General features: G+C 45.1%; 1 protein-coding gene across 1 annotated transcript in view; it reads right to left on the bottom strand.

The window, feature by feature from the left end:
• Positions 1-400: 400 nt before the first annotated feature.
• Positions 401-18,099, bottom strand: part of SH3YL1 (SH3 and SYLF domain containing 1) — a 121,962-nt gene continuing 104,263 nt past the window's right edge. Inside the window, exon 10 of the mRNA XM_088448852.1 lies at positions 401-823. Within this exon, the coding sequence (XP_088304978.1) occupies positions 630-823 (194 nt within the window). The 3' untranslated portion in view covers positions 401-629. The remainder of the gene's footprint in view (positions 824-18,099) is intronic.

Here is an 18,099-nt window from a genome sequence, read left to right as displayed (position 1 = left end):
AGCATGTATTATGATGCCAGTGAGACAGGGACAATAACAGGCTGAGCGTTATTACTGTACAGAAAAGCAACAGGGGAACGTTAAAAAACCCCAAAAACTCAAGTTTAAAAAAAATCTAATGACTGCACCACATACCAAATTTTGCATTTCAGGCACCATTATCCTATAGAAAAAACATTGAGTGACTATACAGTATGTGCGCTCATGTACTGCATGTAAGGAAAAAAATCCCAATTCCATTACGTTATATTTTGGAGCTCCAGGGGCAAAGTGATTTCGGTTTTTCTGAGAGGCATTAAACATGCTTTGTGCTCGTGTGTGTGTGTACGTCACTGTAACAAGTGTTTTTAGAGGACATTTTATCTCTAAGTAAATGTGCTGAACAGATATATGCACAATGTTAAATTCATTCCCCGTTTATTTAAATAATACTTAAAAATCTCCATAGCACTTCGTAATTTTACATCATTTACAGCATAATTTAATTGAGGTAGTGTCCAAGTACGGTTATATATTCCCATAAGCAAATATATGCCAATATACATATATAATGTAATATAATAAACATTTTATAAATTGTGCCTCCTCCTGGGTCTTATTAGAACTGCATTTTGTTTGTGTTTGTTTCATTAATTTAACATAACATAATTGGCTGGAAAAATACCCAATTCCCCTTTTATTTTTCCCTCCCACCAATCGTACTGAGAGTCGGTCTTTGTGGTCACTGTGATCCTATCTCCGGCTTGGAATGTTAGGTCTCCTGGCTGTAGGCCTTCGAATGGGTAGATGGCTGTGGCAGTGATGTAGTCTCCTCTTGTGCTCCCTGGGAAACAGAAGATATATTAATGACTTATTGTATGAGAAGACATTTCACATAGATATGTATCTATCTCTGTCTGGAAGGAAGATGCATCTAAATCTTTAGTATATAAAGAAACACCACAGCACAGTAGGATATGTAATCTGCTGGCTTATTGGAGACCCACCTTTCTCACAGTTTCCATACTCACTTCCTGACTAATATTGATAGGCTTTGCTCAGCTCACAAGATAGTTGCTTTTGCTGTGCGTGTGAGGGACATGTCGACTTTAATATAAGACCTAAAACAAAACTTGCCACACAATCTCATGTATGTTTGTGATGCAAGTAGCTTTCCTTGTACTAAAGCAAAATAATCTTAATATTGCCTACAGTACACACCAGTTTCCATGTCTGTAAAGCTGGGCATACACTATACAATTTTCTGTCAGATATCTGTCCAATCTGGCTGGTTGGAATGAAAACCTGGTAATGTATGGGAGCAAACGACAGTCGACCATTTGCTCACAAACACTGGAAAATAGCCAAAAATGGTCGTTCAGACAAATTGGTTAAACACACAAATTTAACCAATTTGATAATTTTTTTTGTCCTTTTTTCAGTGTTTAAAACCATATGATCGACTGTCATTTACTCCCATACATTACCAGGTTTTCATTCCAACCAGCCAGATTGGACAGATATCTGACAGAAAATTGTATAGTGGATGCCCAGCTTTAGTTGGAGATAAAATACATGGGAGGTATGCTAGTCCCTCTAATTCACATAATTATGCCAAGCACATAGGAATAATATATATTTATCTCTGTGTAGGCTATAAGCAGACATGGGGTCCTGTGTCTGCTACTGTGTTACCTGCTTTTTGTTATATTTTCGACCCACTCTTAAAACTGGCCACAATCACAATATATCCTGCCCCAATGGTTTCACAATTATTACAACAAGCCCACAATCCCCACTTACTTATTTGTGTGAGGATTATCTAATCTTAAACAGATTGAAGGGAGAGCTTTGGGCAAAGAGGAATATATTATGGAGGAAGAGAAGGAAAACAATGGAAACTCCACTAATTGTGAGACTTGCAAGCACCGCAGTAATAAAGAAAATGTCACTAACACAAAAAAAAAGTGTATAAATATACAATCTACAAATAGAAATGTTAAATACAATGAATAGGTCTAGTATTATAATAGTATATTTATTGCATTCAGTTCCTCCAATCTCTCTCCAGTCAATCAGCATTGTGAAGGAGTAATTCATCATTTGTAATGGCGATACTGGAAATGGAAGCAACATTCACTGTTTACAGCAGCAGATAATGTGACGCGGTAGGAAGCCGATTTAAATATATTTCCTCCCCAGAACAAAACTAAAATAAATCTACTATGATAAACTGTAATGATGTACAATCTAGTTATTTCCCCAATCATGGTTTCACCTAAATGAACAGATTTAAAAATAGACAGATAAAATGGGTTTTGACGAGGACGTCTCACAAGTAATCTATAAAATGCTGTCTTAGTAAAAAGACCTTGCAGTGGCAATTTGTTCTTGTCCAGGAATACAGTTGTACTGACAAGTATTCTTATTCCTATGGACAGAATTGCTTCCGCACGTGCCAGCAGCTGTAGATAATTTGGAAGCAGGATACTAGTCATGTATAATTTGTAGTTGTCTTGTTGGAATTCACAGCAGCTATTCGCTGGGGTTTGCAGATTTCATTTACATTAAAAAACTAATAACAGTAGTAGTGACATCGCATAGGGCAGGAAAGCAATACACATATTTAAACTTAGTTACTAACAGTTACCATACTGAAGTCATTAATTTCACCAACAACAAACACACTGTCTAACAGTAAGAGCCAATGACCATGATAATAATACCCCTTATATCAGTCTGTAGGGTGAGCACGATGTTTCAGCAGACAGCGTGTAGTGCACCATCTCTGCTTTGTGTTTACACACACTTACAGTATGCATCCGCTCTCCTGTCTATTCACACTTACACTCACTTTCACACATCACTTTACACTTGGACACATCGGTTCACACTTACACACAGACTTTTCCAGCCCCTCACAGGAGCCAAGAGAAGTTTGGAAGAGCTTATGTGAGCTGAAGTTTTCTAGATATATCAAACTCTTTATAACTCCTTATAATTACCCTTAACAGCTCTAAATGTCAAAATAAATACAATTTATAGTAATTGAAGTCATTTGCAAAAGAGCACAGCATGTGTGACACCACAGCTTATATTGTTATGGGTCTGTGCCTATACTGGTGCTCGCCCCCACAAAGCTAGTTCATTACACAATACACATAAGCACATCTGGTGTGTGAGAACTTTGGAAGGGTGAAGTCAGAGGCGCATGTCTTACACCCGTGGAATGTCCCTACAAAGCACAGATTTTTTTATGGCATTTGGCGCCTGTCTCCTAATTTGTAACTTTGCAATATTTCTTCTATTACACTGCTTGGTCATCTCCCAATTATGTGACTCCTGAAAGGAAGGGGGCTGCATCCAAAGACAAAGGATATAGAATTGACAGAGGCAGGGGCAGTTTAAGAGAGGGGGGGGGACTCGTGTGCGGGTCCCTCTCCTCTCTACTGCGCTTGCACAGGTCTCCGGGAACATGGCGCCGACACTATGCTCCAGGAGACACCTCTACTGTGCATGCGCAAATTACAGGGAAAATGGCAGCCACAACATTATCCCGGTGATTTCTGTGTGCAGCACTGACAGACGTGGGACTCCGGAGAGGTAAGCGTAATTATATGTAGGCATGCCATATCATTCCTCTAACTCGGGGAACACGTGACTTACACAGGTTCTGTGGCTGATTAAAACCAGGTGAAAAGGAGAGGAAGTCAGCCGGCCACAGAACCTGTGTAATTTGTCGGTGTCCTGTATTAAAGAGATTATGGGCCATATTCAATTTGGAGCTAAAGCGATACTTTTTCGCCGCTGACGTCATTTTCGCCGATTCCACTTTTCCTCGCATTCAATTTGTCCGACTTTTCGCCGGTGTGAAAAGTCAATGCATCAGACCCGGGGGAAAAAGTATCGCCTATGAATAGGTGGCGAGACAAAGTGCAGAATTTGGGTTTTGGGGTGCAGACTTCAAAAAACCATCCTGCACCCCTTGGACAGGCCCCCAAAGGTGATCTGTAATTTTTTTTATTTTTTTAAAAGTACCTTAGGACACCCCAAAAAAAGTACTTTCGTTTATAGGGGCGAAAAAAAAAAAAGAAAGCTGGAGGACAAACTTCTAAACTAGCGAAATAGACTCAGAGGGGGTCCCCAAGTATGCCCCAGGTGTTTTTTGTTTGCAGGCAGTAGCGGCAGGTGGATTTTTAACGTTTTTTTTAAAACTTCATATTAGCAACTTTAAAATATGCTCGCGCCCATTTTCATGTACCCCAAATTTGATGGAACTACTTATTTTGCCAAAAAAAGCCCCCTAAATGTTATTCTTCACCATCTTCTTAAAAACGCAAAATAGCATTATAGATATGTCAATGGATAGAAGCATCTAAAAAGAAGAAGGATATGTGAACATTAACTAAAAACTACTGTATTCCACCTCCTCAAAAGTGGAGTGAATTTAAATCCATTTATGAGCTAAAAACTGACTATGCCCTCTCACATAGCAAAGGCAGGAACATCTTTCAGCATGTGCATACTCCTTCCTTACCGATCATAGGGCCTGATTCAGAGTAGTACGCTAACCCGATGGTTACCGCACATGTCCGATGTTTGGAGGACTGGGCATGCGCAGCAAGTGTACTGAGCATGTGCAGCCCTCCGACTGCGAGCCTGCTCACAGTGTGTCCCAGCCGCAGGCTACGGCATTTGGGAGGTGAGGCGGGGACGTTCCCTAGTAGCGTTCCTGGAAACGGGGGCGTGTCACAGACTTCCTGGCCTCACAAGCTGCCAGGACCCGGCCAGGCTGCGGGAAGCTTTAGCTCCCGCAACCTGGCCAATGGAACATCAAAACAATAGCGACCGATGACCGCGATTGTCTTGATGGTGACCCCAGGCTGCGACCTGGGTCACAGAGCTGGGATCACACAAGTGAAGCAAGGAGGTGTGTGACACCTCCTGCATTTGCATTTTAAATGGACGGAATTGCACAGCCGCTTACAATTCCGTCCATCTCTGAATCAGGCCCATACAGCCTGATTCAGCTTTGGGAATAGAGTAAGAATAAGCAAGTAACTGTGTTCCTGGACAAACATTGTTGCAATGCAAGGGGTGCAAATACTTAAAAAAATGTTTTGCATGCAGGGTAAATACTGGCTGATTTTGCATGTAGCCCACAAATGCTGCACAGCTTTATTTTTACACTGCAACTTAGATCTGTTAGGACGCGACCCTCCCAAATCTAATCTCTTTGCACATGTTACATCTGCCCCACCTGCAGTGCAGCGTAGTGTTATCAAGATGCACAGTTATTTGCTGTATCTCACTCTATTCCCAGAGCTGAATCAGGCCCATACACTTATGTTCAGTAAGATCGGGAACATGCGCCAAATACAGTTTTGTGAGCTCACAGTGGCCATTGTGGTGAGGGTTCTTGCTCTGAGTGGTCATTGTATGTGTGACTGTGAGAACAGCACATAAACAACATTTTACCCATCATTACGACAGTGCATATTTAATACTGTATATACAGATGTGTCCACATACATCTAGCCTCCTTGTGCATTACACAGCCCTTCTAGTCGCGCCAGACCATATTTTTAGTGTGACTTTTTCGCTTAAAATGCATTGTATTCCCAAAGATATGAGAATAAGAACCACAAGCAGCTTGTGCTGAATAAAATGATATGCGGCATGCCTATATTCTGTGTGCTACGTTACAGGGTCACAGCCGCTGACACTGTAACATAACATTCTGCATGCAGATATAACCGCAGTCACACGCAGAATATATGCATGTTTATTTTAAGTGGGCATTGAGTTATTTGCACTTTGCAATACTTACAGGCATATGGGATTGTGTACAACTAACAATAAAATGTATATTTTGCTTTTCAATCATAGCTGCCTATTCTCCTGGGAGGTCCAGGAGACTCCAAATTTTTGAGGAGCTCTCCCAGATTCCTTAGAAAGTAGACCAGCTTTCCATATCGGTCTGTTTCCCAAGAGAAATGATGGGGCCCCGGGTCTTCATTATTAAACTCACAGAGGGCCACAAAGTGGTTCACTGTGCCACACCCCTACATACCTCGTCATCCCGGGGAAAAATAAAGTCAGCAAGTATGTTTTAAAGAGGTTAGCATCTTAGTATCTATTTAAAAATGTATAACCTCAAACCTGGTTGTTTGTAGTGGCAGATGTAATTGGCTTAAATAACTAGTTTACTGTATGCCTTAAATCATTACTCTGGGATAAAAATAGCTTAGAAAAATGTAATTTATCATGACAGTATGTCTGGATTGTTGGGTCAGTACCAGACCAGTACTATGTGTTTCTGATTCAAGAGCTCAGAATACGTATTTTTTTACATCCTTGTTGTAGTAATTAATTAAGTTATAGTTAGTGTTGCGACTCCGGACAACATGGACTACAATATCCCACTCTCAGAATGCTGATAGACAGACGCAGAAATACAATAAGTTTATAGATCTATTCCTATCATGTTTGCAAGGAGTTTAATTAATAAAGATTTTCAGTCTATTTTTCTTAATTTTTATTTTTGAAAAGATGATGCCATAAAGCAATGGTAAATATGCACAGATGTATAGGAGCACTCCAGCCTTACATAACAGCTGTACTATTAACATTCATAAACACAAGAATTAGGAGTGAACAGTGTTGTTAAGAAAAAAAAAAAAAAAAAAAAAAAAAAAAAAACCTTTGTAGCGATCCCTACTGTTTAACATGATCCTATATGACTCTAAGGGGGTGATTTAATTATTATAGCTTCCGGCTAAAGTGACTGGGAGCCAACCTTCTCCCGTGCTAAGTGCCAGGCACGCTGCAGTGAAGGCAGCAATAAGTGCAGCCTCCGAGCTGATCGGCCAAGACAAGTAGCTCCCGGTCACTTTACACGGGTACTACAGGGACGATAAACAATTGAATCGCCACCACCAGTTCAAGTCCTGAAATGCCCTATTTCAGGGAAAGACAGTGGGCCTGATTCAGACCTGCTCGCGAGCGCTGATGTTGGCCAAGTGCACATGCGCAGGAGGGAGCTGGCTCCGTCGTACACATGCATGAGACTCGCATAGCAACAGGCAAGCCGTCGCTATGGGTCTCGCTACAAAGGGGGCGTGCTATCGATGTTGAGTGACAGCACACGCCCTTTGGTGGGCGCGCCGGGGGCGTTGCTGCCCATACGGAGGCGTATCCATGACATCACAAATTATGCCAGTGGGAGTGATTTTGGCTCTGATAGAGCCAAAAGCACTCCAGGGCTTGCGGCAGACGAGACCCTACCACAAGGATCTCGTCGCAAGCCCGATGGTCTTGACCATCGCGACCATCTTTTTGGCCGCTCGCTATAGCTCTGAATCAGGCCCAGTGTCTGACTCAGAACAGGACGGACATAGGCAAGAATGTGGAAATTTGCTTCCATGCACCTTATGCAAATACTCGCTGTTTGTGTCCGTGAGGATAGATCCGTGCAATAGATATAATGTTACTATTTACTTCCATGGAACCTACCAATTCTATTTCATTTACTGATTTAAAATGGCAGAGTGGGGATATGATAAGGAGGACCAATCAAAAGCTGCAATCTCTTTATTGCAGCCCTATAGTGAACGATTCGCTCACGCAGCTTAGCTTCTCTAGGAGAAGAATCACGGAGACATGGTGTTGTAGTTGTAGTGTAGCTTTAAGTGAAATTGATACATTTTTATATTACAGTGTAACACATGCAAAGTTTACTAAAAAAAAACCCACAATAAAATAAGATGCTGTTGGGATAAATTCAGTTTGAAGACATTAACACTTCCGAACCTATTGTATCTACTATCATCTTCTTACAGAGTTCAAATGACCAGGTCACTTTAACAATTTATTTTAGGAAACCAAACCATTTATATATATGTACTGTATGTGTCTTACTATGTCTTAGTCACATTTCATGACTGCCTCCCTAAGTCAGCGTACCTATAATTAGGTGACAACGTTATTATCTCACACAAGATGGTGCTAAAGTGCCACATATTCTATGTGTCTCAGGAGTTCTATCCCATCACATCCGCAGGACTGTTACTAGCCATACCGGCTAGTACAAACATAGAATATCCAACTGTATTTATTAAAGTATTGCTCAATAAATAAGAGTTTGTTCTAACAAAGAATAGAAATAATATAAACGGATATACAGGGATATAATTTGTAGGGGGACACAAGAGAGCAAGTCCAGAAGCATAGGGGAATGGGGCGCACCACAACCCCTGCACCCATATTAGTTAAAACTTACCTCTCCGAGGTACTGCGCCGGGTGTCAGCGCTGTACAAAAAGCCGGAAATATGGCCGCCGCTGCCATTTTTCTGGCATTTTGTGCATGCGCAGTAGACTCCGGGCATACTCTAATGCCCAGATTCTACTAATGCTCCAGTGGTCGGTCAGCCGCGTCAGTCGGCTGCCGGGAAGAGTGGAGGGGGCCACGGACGGGGAATGTACATGGGCCCCCTCCTCTCTAAAGACGCCCCTGCATACGCACCTTGATGGCAGTGACATGCGGTGAGGTAAATGGCTGGGGAGGCACTGGCTGGTATCAGAGCCAGATTTACACATACATATATGAACCAGAGGGATCATGTGAGCATTATACAAAGGTGCAGCAGTATATAGTGCTGGAAACTTGGTGAGTTTTGATCAGGGATGTGCGGAAAAGGAAGACAGGGGAGGCAGTGCCTCACCTGACATACACTTTTTACTCCAGAGTTTTGACTATAAAAATCATTAGAATACAAATATATTTATAATATTTTCTGTAATTACTCCGGAGTATACCTAAGTATGACAGGAAAGGCTCTGCCTCACCTCACCGCACTTCCCTGCTTGACGGAGAATACTAGAGCAGACGATTTGCTCCGCATGTGGCCCCTTCTTTGTCTGTGAAATGGGTGCTCCTGGGCGGCAGCAGGGAGGTTCATGTGCATACACACAGAACAGATATGTCTTGTGGGAGCATCAGGAGAGTGTGGTGGGCGCATAGGCAAACTTCCGTGCTTGTTTGAGGTATGCGGATGGAAGTGGGACGCCTGTTTCTGAGCTATCTTTTGACCCAGTATGGAGTGGCTGTAAGTGTCGATACCATGATGGCTGCAGACTCAAAACCTGTGGGTGGAGCGATGTACTGTGTATGCATTGAAGCTGCAAGGATAATTGCATTAGCAAACGTAAGTGTGGTATATCTGTCAGCCACAGACATTTGCAGACTCTGAATCAGGCCGGCTGTGTGTAATGCTGTAAGAAGACGATTTAATGTGTTTTCTTCTTACTATAGCAATTCACATCAGTTTAGTAATATTTCTATAATGTTCCTTCTTGAAATTTGAAGATTTTCCAGCAGGATTCCTGAAAGAGGACTGAATTGCACATGTGTATGGACTTATTAACAAATAAGCACTCTATAGGAGGTTCTCCTGATACATTCTACCGAAGAATACAGCTTCCATAGAAAGTTGTTTTACTAACTGTAGTATACACTAATGTTTAATTTAGCTGGAAGTACTTCCCATCCACGAATGATCTAATACAGTGGTTCACAAACTTTTTTAAATCACGGTGCCCTAGACTATCAGCATTGTTTTCACGGCATCCCTAAGCCAAAAGTTTGTTATTGAGAAATTAAAAAAAAAAAATGTAGTGTACTAGTAAAGTGAAGTAAATTGTGCTGACCTGTTATTCTTAGGTTCAGTTATTTGGTTGTGGACTGGTTTGCACTACTTATTATTTATTTACCAATTATTATTATAGCACGCACATATTCTGCAGCACTTTACAGAGAATATTTTGGCCATTCGCATCACTCCCTGCCCCAGTGGAGCTTACACTCTATGGCCCCGATTCAGAGCCGGTCGCACTGACAGAGCGCTCGCTCTGAATCAGGGCTGGTCTATTTTTTTTTTTTTTTTTTAGAACGGCCTCTTGGCCGCTCGCATAGCTGTGGGTGACCACCCACAGCTATAGCGAGCGGCCAGGAAGATGGCCGCGATAGTCAAGACCATCGGGCTTGCAACGAGACCTTTGTGGTAGGGTCTCGTTGCCGCAAGCCCCAGAGAGATTTCGGCTCTAACAGAGCCGAAATCTCTCCCACTGACATCACTCGTGACTCCCCCGGCCCGCCCACCAAAGTGGGCGTGCTGTCACTCAACATCGACAGCACGCCCCCTTTGGTACGAGACCCGGAGCGACGGCTTGTCCGTCGCTATCCAGGTCTCGCGCATGCGCACGACCGAGCCGGCTCTGTCATGCGCATACGCTCTGGGCCACCATTGACCCAGTTGAGAGCGCTGAGCGCTTGCGACCGGGTCTGAATCAGGCCCTACATTCCTTATCACATGCGCACACACATACACAATAAGGTTAATTTGTATTGGGAGCCAATTAACCTACCAGTATATTTTTGGAGTGTGGGAGGAAACCGGAGTACCCAGAGGAAACCCACGCAAGCACAGGTGCACTTCTGCTTGTCCACGTATTTAAATTACATTGACCATAAATAATTTGTCTTGGTGCAGGACCAACAACCTGAGGCACCCTTGCAAGTGTCTTGAGGCACCCCAGGGTGCGTAGGCAGTAGGCACACAGTTTGGAAACCACTGATCAGGTTTTTGTAGTTGCACATAGAAGACATCCTACCACTGCATGTGGCTGTAAGGTGGCACAGCGGTTAGGAGACGCTAACTACGTTTATACAAAGGGATAAGGCTTCAGAAGAGCAGTTATAGCTCGGATACCAGTGGGAGTCACCCCTGTATTATGGAAATTGACTAAGAGACATATGATGAAAGGGTACGAATATATTGGAATGTTAGTATTGATGGTGCATTTTGAAATTTCGGTGGACTTTCCTATTAAAGAGCAAACCAATTCTTGGCAGTGTGCGATCTGCAACTGTGCACATCACTGAGAATGATGGCACACCAACATCACACATTTTCCTGCGTACCTCTATTTGTGCCAATATAACTATTACTTTCAAATCTTTAGAAGTTAATATTTATTTAAAAAGAGCATTTAAAATAACTTTACATAATAACCAAGTTTAGGTGAAATATCATGATGTGGTTTGTAGTTCTATAAGGTACACTGGTTGTGTGTAATGTACATAGATGCACATGCACAGTACCAATGTGTCCCTGGAAATCCCAGAAAAGGACTACCAAAACGAACCATAAAAGGTATACCATGTTGTTGCTTACGTGTGGCTCCGTCGCATAAAGGGGCGTGGTCATGATTCTTGTGGGTGTGGCCTAGCACTGTTTAGAATGATGCTGCAAGTATCTATTCAATTGCTGCTCAGCATAGCACAGTGAGAGCATGCCCCCCTCCCAGCAGGACACTTCTGCCCGTGGTGAGGTGGCGGGACAGTGCCTGAAAAGCAGGACTGTCCTGCCAAACTCAGGACATTTGGGAGGCATGAATATCTCCCTACTCCAGCAGACAGCAGTTTCAAACTCCTCTCAATATATTCTCTATGCACATTTCACATGTTCCCCACCTGTATGCAGTGCAGCATGGTTTTACCAAGATGCAAAATTCCTTTTTTTTTGCTCATGCCTCAGAATCAGTACAGGGGGTATATTTACTAAAGTGCGGGTTTTTAGAAGTGGAGATATTGTCCACAGCAACCAATCAGATTCTACTAATCATTTATCTAGCACCTTCTAGAACAAAATAGCTAGAATCTGATTGGTTGCTATGGGCAACATCTCCACTTCTAAAAACCTGCACCTTAGTAAATATACCCTCTGGTGTCTTGATGGGATCTTAAAACAGGGTTAAAAGCTACAGTCGTTTGAGCTACTGTATGTCACAGAGTACGGACAAATGTACTATCTGTATTGGTATATTCAAAGTAAATCTGCCAAACGGTCAGTCACTCTGTGCCTCCTGTATCAGATAGGCATGGCACATGACAACCTTAGGCAGAGGAGCTAAAGAGAGCATGGTGAACATATTTATTTAATCTTAGTAATTTCATGAATACGCCGCCTTTGGTATATATTGCACTGCAAGAGCTTTATGCTGCCTACACAATGATTGTAGAAAAAGAAAAACGTTGCACATGTATGACACACTTGCATAGGTTCGTTTTTAAAGCAGCAATAAAAGTTTTAAATAATATTCAGTGCTAAGGAATATGTGCTGAGATTTTATCGCTTTTCCTGGGCAAATTTGTCTTGGTTTCAATAGAAGCTCCTAATCCCAATGTTTTACCTCCCTGCAGTAAAAGACATCCACACTGCAGACTGGAGAAGATAATTGAGGATTGGATTACAATGAGCTGTGTGTTTTACATCCCTGCCGAAGACTTTTTTTTTCCTGTTATAGAGGTTTATATTGTGTACAATAGACCCAGCGACAGAACTGTGATTCATTTCTCTGCAACCGGAATTTAGACTTAAAGAATAGAAGATATCAGAGGAAACAAAGGCAGCCCCAGAATACCTGGAATCATTATTCTTTCAAGCTGAACCAGTGTATTTAAAATTTCAAACATCCTACTAAAGAATCTTAAAACAGGAGTATCCAAGCAGCTGTAACAAAGATAAAAGTGGAAAGTGCCCAAATACTGAGACTGTTTTAGAATTTTGAGAAACACTTAAATCCTTAGCAAAAATGAAGTACACTCTGAGAGATCACAGAAATAATGGAGGATTATGGCGTCTGGTTAGACACTCCTCCATTATTTATTATTGACACCCATGCATGTTCCCTGCTGCTGAAAGTGTGTATATTGTGAGAAAATGGTTTTATAGAAAGACAAAGTCATGTAATGGCTTCATTGGCATCAATAAATATCTAATTCTACCATATCACCTTCCTGCTTCCAAACATAGGAGACATGTCCTGCCAGCTCTCTTTTGGGACCCAGCTTCATAACAGTACAGTACGGTGAAAAAGTCTTTGGTCAGACCAGTTTTAGCGCTTAAGGGTATATCCAATTAGGTGCGAGAATAGCGAAAATCCCGCGCCTGCTGAGTTTTTCCCGCAGGTGTGGGGGTTTTTCATTAATGAGCGGGGCTGGATTTTTTTTTCTCGCAGCCCCAGAGCATGACCAATTTTTCCTAAAATCCATATTTTTAAGAAAAATGGTCGGGAATTGCTCTGGACCCTGCCGAAACCCCCCAATGACTAATTAAGCTATTGGAAGCTTCCAATTAGCTTAATTAGTCCAATGGATACTCACCTTCTGGCAGTGCTGTTCTCTCTTCTGCATCTCTGGCATGCTGAAGGCACTTCCCCTGACGTCAGCAGACTGGGTGAGCATGTGAGAGCGCTGTCATGACTGTCAATATGTGTGTGTGACCCAGTGACCCCCTGTCATGAGTGTGTGACCCCGTCCAGTGTGTGACCCCAGTGTGCTGTGCAGCCACTTACCTCACTCTGGTCAGCTCTTCCGGTGCAGCAGACAGCAGCAGACAGTCTCGGGAGGGAGAAGCAGCAGCCGGGCACAGCAGAGACCGGAGCCGCCGGAACAGGAGAGAACTTTGTTTTTTTTTTCATGCTGAAAACCCTGCATGTGTTTTTTTAAGATTTGATACTGCGGGTATTGGGAGCGTGCATTCCAGCGGTAATCCAAAATTGGTTGCCAGGTGATTTTTTCGGGGTAAACCTTGTGGCCAATAGAATATGCCCCTTAGAGTTGGCAACAGTAGTGCCATCGTCTGTATGGATAAATATTATTGTAATGCCATTCAATTGGCAATGAGTATTTCACCAACATCTGATTAATTTGATTCCTATAACAGAAAAAGAGAATTTTCTTCTACAAATCCATGAATTTCCCCAGGAAGGAATATTACAATGTTATAGACCACAACTTTAGGAAGTGGGTGATTAGGAGTTATTCCAATATAAGGTATGAGTTTATTTTCTTTATTTATAAATCACTGAGACAAAGAGCTAAAGCAGTCTGCAACTTGTAACACCACTGTCTTACTTGTTACTCTTCATACTGCCAAGTGATATAATAAAGGGCCAGATTCAAAGATGGTTGGTAATGCATCCACCGTTGCAGCCATTCTCGCAGTAGCGTTTGTGGAAATATGGAAAAGCTAATCTCATCCTTCCTTTTGTGCGGGACGGTGTGAATAGGAGCAGTGGTCTGTGCATTTGCGATAATATGAGATATGGTAAGAACTTACCCTTGTTATCTCTATTTCTACGAAGTCCATAGGGTTCCACAGGATACCTTGGGGTATAGGTGTGACGTCAGTCGCAGGGCACCAAAGAGTTAAGCTTTCAGCCTCCCAGGATGCACTAGGTCCCCCTCCTATACCCCGCCCCCAGGCCAAGGCACCTCAGTTAGTTACCAAGCCATAGGCCGGAGGAGGAGAAGGAAGAGAGAGAACAAAGATCTGGACACATACAAGAATCACATTCTCACCAGAGGGAGACGGAAAACCGGTGACCAGAGCAAAGCCCATCTGCAGCACAGGTGCGACAGGGCGGGAGTCCTGTGGAACCCTATGGACTTCGTAGAAATAGAGATAACAAGGGTAAGTTCTTACCATATCTCATATTTTCTACTTCAGGGTCCATAGGGTATCCACAGGATACCTTGGGGATGTCCCAAAGCAGTATCCTTTAAGGGTGGGGACGCTCCTGTGCAGAAAGGAGAATCCGCCGCCCGAAGGAAGCATCCTGAGAGGCGAAGGTGTCAAACCTGTAATACCTCACGAAGGTATGGACAGAAGACCACGTAGCAGCCTTGCAGATCTGAACTGCCGAGGCACCACGTCAAGCTGCCCACGTGGTGGAATGAGCCTTCAGAGAAGGAGGGACCGGTAGGCCTTCATGAAGATAAGCTTCAGAAATAGCCATACGGATCCAGGCTGCCAAAGTTTGCTTTGAAGCAGGCCAACCCTTTTTACAGAAGCCATAGAGGACAACAAAGCGTCCGACTTCCTAAACAAAGAAGTGCGGTCCACATAAGTCCTTAAGGCCCGCACAACATCCAAAGAGGCCTCACCCACGGAAAGACCCGGTGAGTTAAAGGCCGGAACCACTATTTCCTCGTTAACCTGAAACTGGGAAACAACTTTGGGGAGAAACTCGGGCCGAGTGCGGAGCACTGCCCTGTTCCCATGAAAAAAACCAAGAAAGGGGGTCTACAAGAAAGAGCCCCTAACTCAGAAACACGTCTGGCTGAAGCAACGGCCAGAAGGAAAACAGTCTTAGCTGTTAGCCATTTAATATCCACTGAGCCCAGTGGTTCAAACGGCGGTCCTTGGAGAGTCCTCAGGACCACAGCCAAATCCCAAGGCGCCACAGGTGGAACAAAGGGCGGCTGAATACGGAGAACACCTTGCATAAAGGTGCGCACATCCGGGATTGTAGCAATCCTACGGTGAAACCAGACAGATAGGGCCGAAACCTGTACCTTCAAAGAAGCAAGGCGAAGCCCATGATCTAGTCCCGCTTGCAGGAAGGCGAGAATCCGAGACAGACGAAACTCCCGCGGTGCATAACCTCTCGGTCGACACCACTGGAAGAACGTATGCCACACGCGATGGTATATCCTCGCGGAAGACGGTTTCCGAGCTCGTAACATGGTACACAGCATAGAGCTGGCAAACCCCCAGGACCTCAGCATGGCCATCTCAACAGCCACGCCGCCAAAGACAGCCGAGTCAGGTCCGGGTGAAGACAAGGACCCTGAGACAGAAGGTCCGGTCGTAGCGGCAACCGCAGAGGACTGTCCACGGACAGACCCTGAAGGTCTGAGAACCAGTGCCGTCTGGGCCACGCGGGAGCTATCAACAGGAGCGTCCCTCCTTCCTGTTTGAATTTCCGGATTACCCGTGGAAGAAGGGAGACCGGAGGGAACAGGTATGCGAACCTGAACGTCCACCGGACGGACAGAGCATCCACCAGAGACGCCCCTTCGTCTCTTGTGCGAGACCCGTACACCGGCAACTTGTTGTTGTGCCGGGACGCCATGAGGTCGATTTCTGGAAGACCCCACCTGTCCACCAGTAGTTGAAAAACGTCCGGGTGCAGGGACCATTCCCCTGGATGAACGTCCTGGCGACTTAGAAAGTCCGCCTCCCAATTTAGCACTCCCGGGATGAAGACCGCTGATATGGCCGGAAGATTGCGCTCCGCCCAAACCAGGATCCGAGAGACCTCTACGAGAGCCGCCCGACTGCGAGTTCCTCCTTGCCTGTTTATGTAGGCCACGGTGGTAGCATTGTCCGACTGGACCTGCACCGGGTGACCCTGGAGAAACCGCTGTGCCTGCAGGAGAGCATTGAAGACCGCACGGAGTTCCAAGATATTTATTGGAAGCTCCGCTTCTGTCGGTGTCCACCTGCCCTGGAACAAGTGTGGACCCGAAACTGCTCCCCAGCCTCGAAGACTGGCGTCCGTTGTCAACAGGACCCAATTTGGAACCCAGAACGGACGTCCCTTGTTGAGGTGGGTCATCTTTAACCACCACGCAAGGGACAGGCGAACCTCCGGGGTGAGCACAATCGTCTGGAACTTCAGAGACTGAGGCAGCCCGTTCCACTTGGACAGGATCAGGTGCTGCAGAGGTCTAGAGTGAAACTGGGCGTATTCCACCATGTCGAACACCGACACCATGGAGCCCAGTAACCTCATCGCCGAGTGTAAGGACACCCGGCGGCTGTGCAGACAACTGCGCACCCTTGACTGTAAAGCAGAGATCTTGTCCTCCGTCACGAAGATCCTTTGCTGTCCCGAGTCCAATAAGGCTCCAAGATGCAGAATCCTCCGAGACGGGATTAGAGTGGACTTCTGCCAGTTAATTAGCCAGCCGTGCCGTTGCAGCAGTGCAATGGTCAGGTCCAAGTGGTGTAACAGGAGCTCTGGAGATCCTGCCACCAATAACAGGTCGTCCAAGTACGGCAACATGCGGACTCCTTGCAGCCGCAGAGAAGCCGCCATGACCGCCATAGCGTCCTGTATGTCCAATGACACCATGTAGTCCCCAGGTTCCAGCGCCAGAATGATGGACCGTAGGGTCTCCATCCGAAACTTCGGGACCCGCAAAGACTTGTTGAGTGCTTTGAGGTTGAGAATCGGACGATATGACCCATTGGGTTTCTGTACCAAAAATAGATTTGAATAGAAACCCTGGCCCCTCTGGGAGAATGGAACAGGCACTATAACTCCAGCCTGGAGCATAGTGTGCAATACCTTCCGCAGCTCCGTAGCCTTGTTCCGGTCTGATGGTAGACCCGTGGTGAAGAATCGAGCCGGGGGTCTGTGCCGGAAGGAGAGGGCGTACCCGTGAGAGACCACCTCCAGAACCCAAGTGTCTGTCGTAGTGAACGACCAACACCGGGAGAACTGCAGCAGGCGGCCTCCCACCCTGGGATCCCCCAAGGGGAGACCCGGACCGTCAGGCCGCAGGCTTGTCATCTGGCTTGGGGGCCGGACGTCTGGTACTCCATGCCTGTTTCCGGGGCTTGCCCGATTTCTTAGGGCCAGCCTGTCGAGGAAACGACTGTGGTTTGGGCCTGCCCTGGGCCCTAGATGACCGAAAGGACGATGGTCCAGAACCAGAAGGAGCAGCGGCCGACGGGAGACAAGCAGATTTGGCTGCCGCCAGCGTGGCCACAATCTTATCCAGATCCGGACCGAAGAGAACTTCTCCGGTAAACGGCAACGCTTCCAGACCTTTCTTGGATCTGCGTCCGCCTTCCAGGATCGCAGCCACAAGGTGCGACGAGCAGCTACCGCTGCTGAAGAAATTCTAGACACCAGAGTACTAATGTCTAGAGCCGCCTCGTTGATGTAGGTGGCCGAATCACGGAGATTGCCAATCAACTCCGCTTGTTCGGCCGGACAGTCGGATTCAAAAGAAGCCTCTAATGAATCCGCCCAGCGCTCCATCGCTCTGGCAACCCAGCAAATGGCCATAGCCGGCCGTGCTGCCCCCCCTGCAAGGGAATAAGCGGACTTCAGGCAGATTTCTACCTTGCGGTCCGTAGCATCCTTAAGGGAGGACATGGATGGCATCGGCAATGTGGCACTACGGACAAGACGGGTCACGTGAGAATCCACCTGTGGAGGGGATTCACACTTAGCAAAATAATTATCCGCGAACGGAT

The sequence above is a fragment of the Taudactylus pleione genome, unplaced genomic scaffold (genome assembly GCF_031769625.1).
Source record: "Taudactylus pleione unplaced genomic scaffold, aTauple2 ptg000468l, whole genome shotgun sequence".
Taxonomy (NCBI): domain Eukaryota; kingdom Metazoa; phylum Chordata; class Amphibia; order Anura; family Myobatrachidae; genus Taudactylus; species Taudactylus pleione.
The sequence above is the reverse complement of the archived record's forward strand: the minus strand, read 5'-3'. Positions and strand labels throughout refer to the sequence as shown.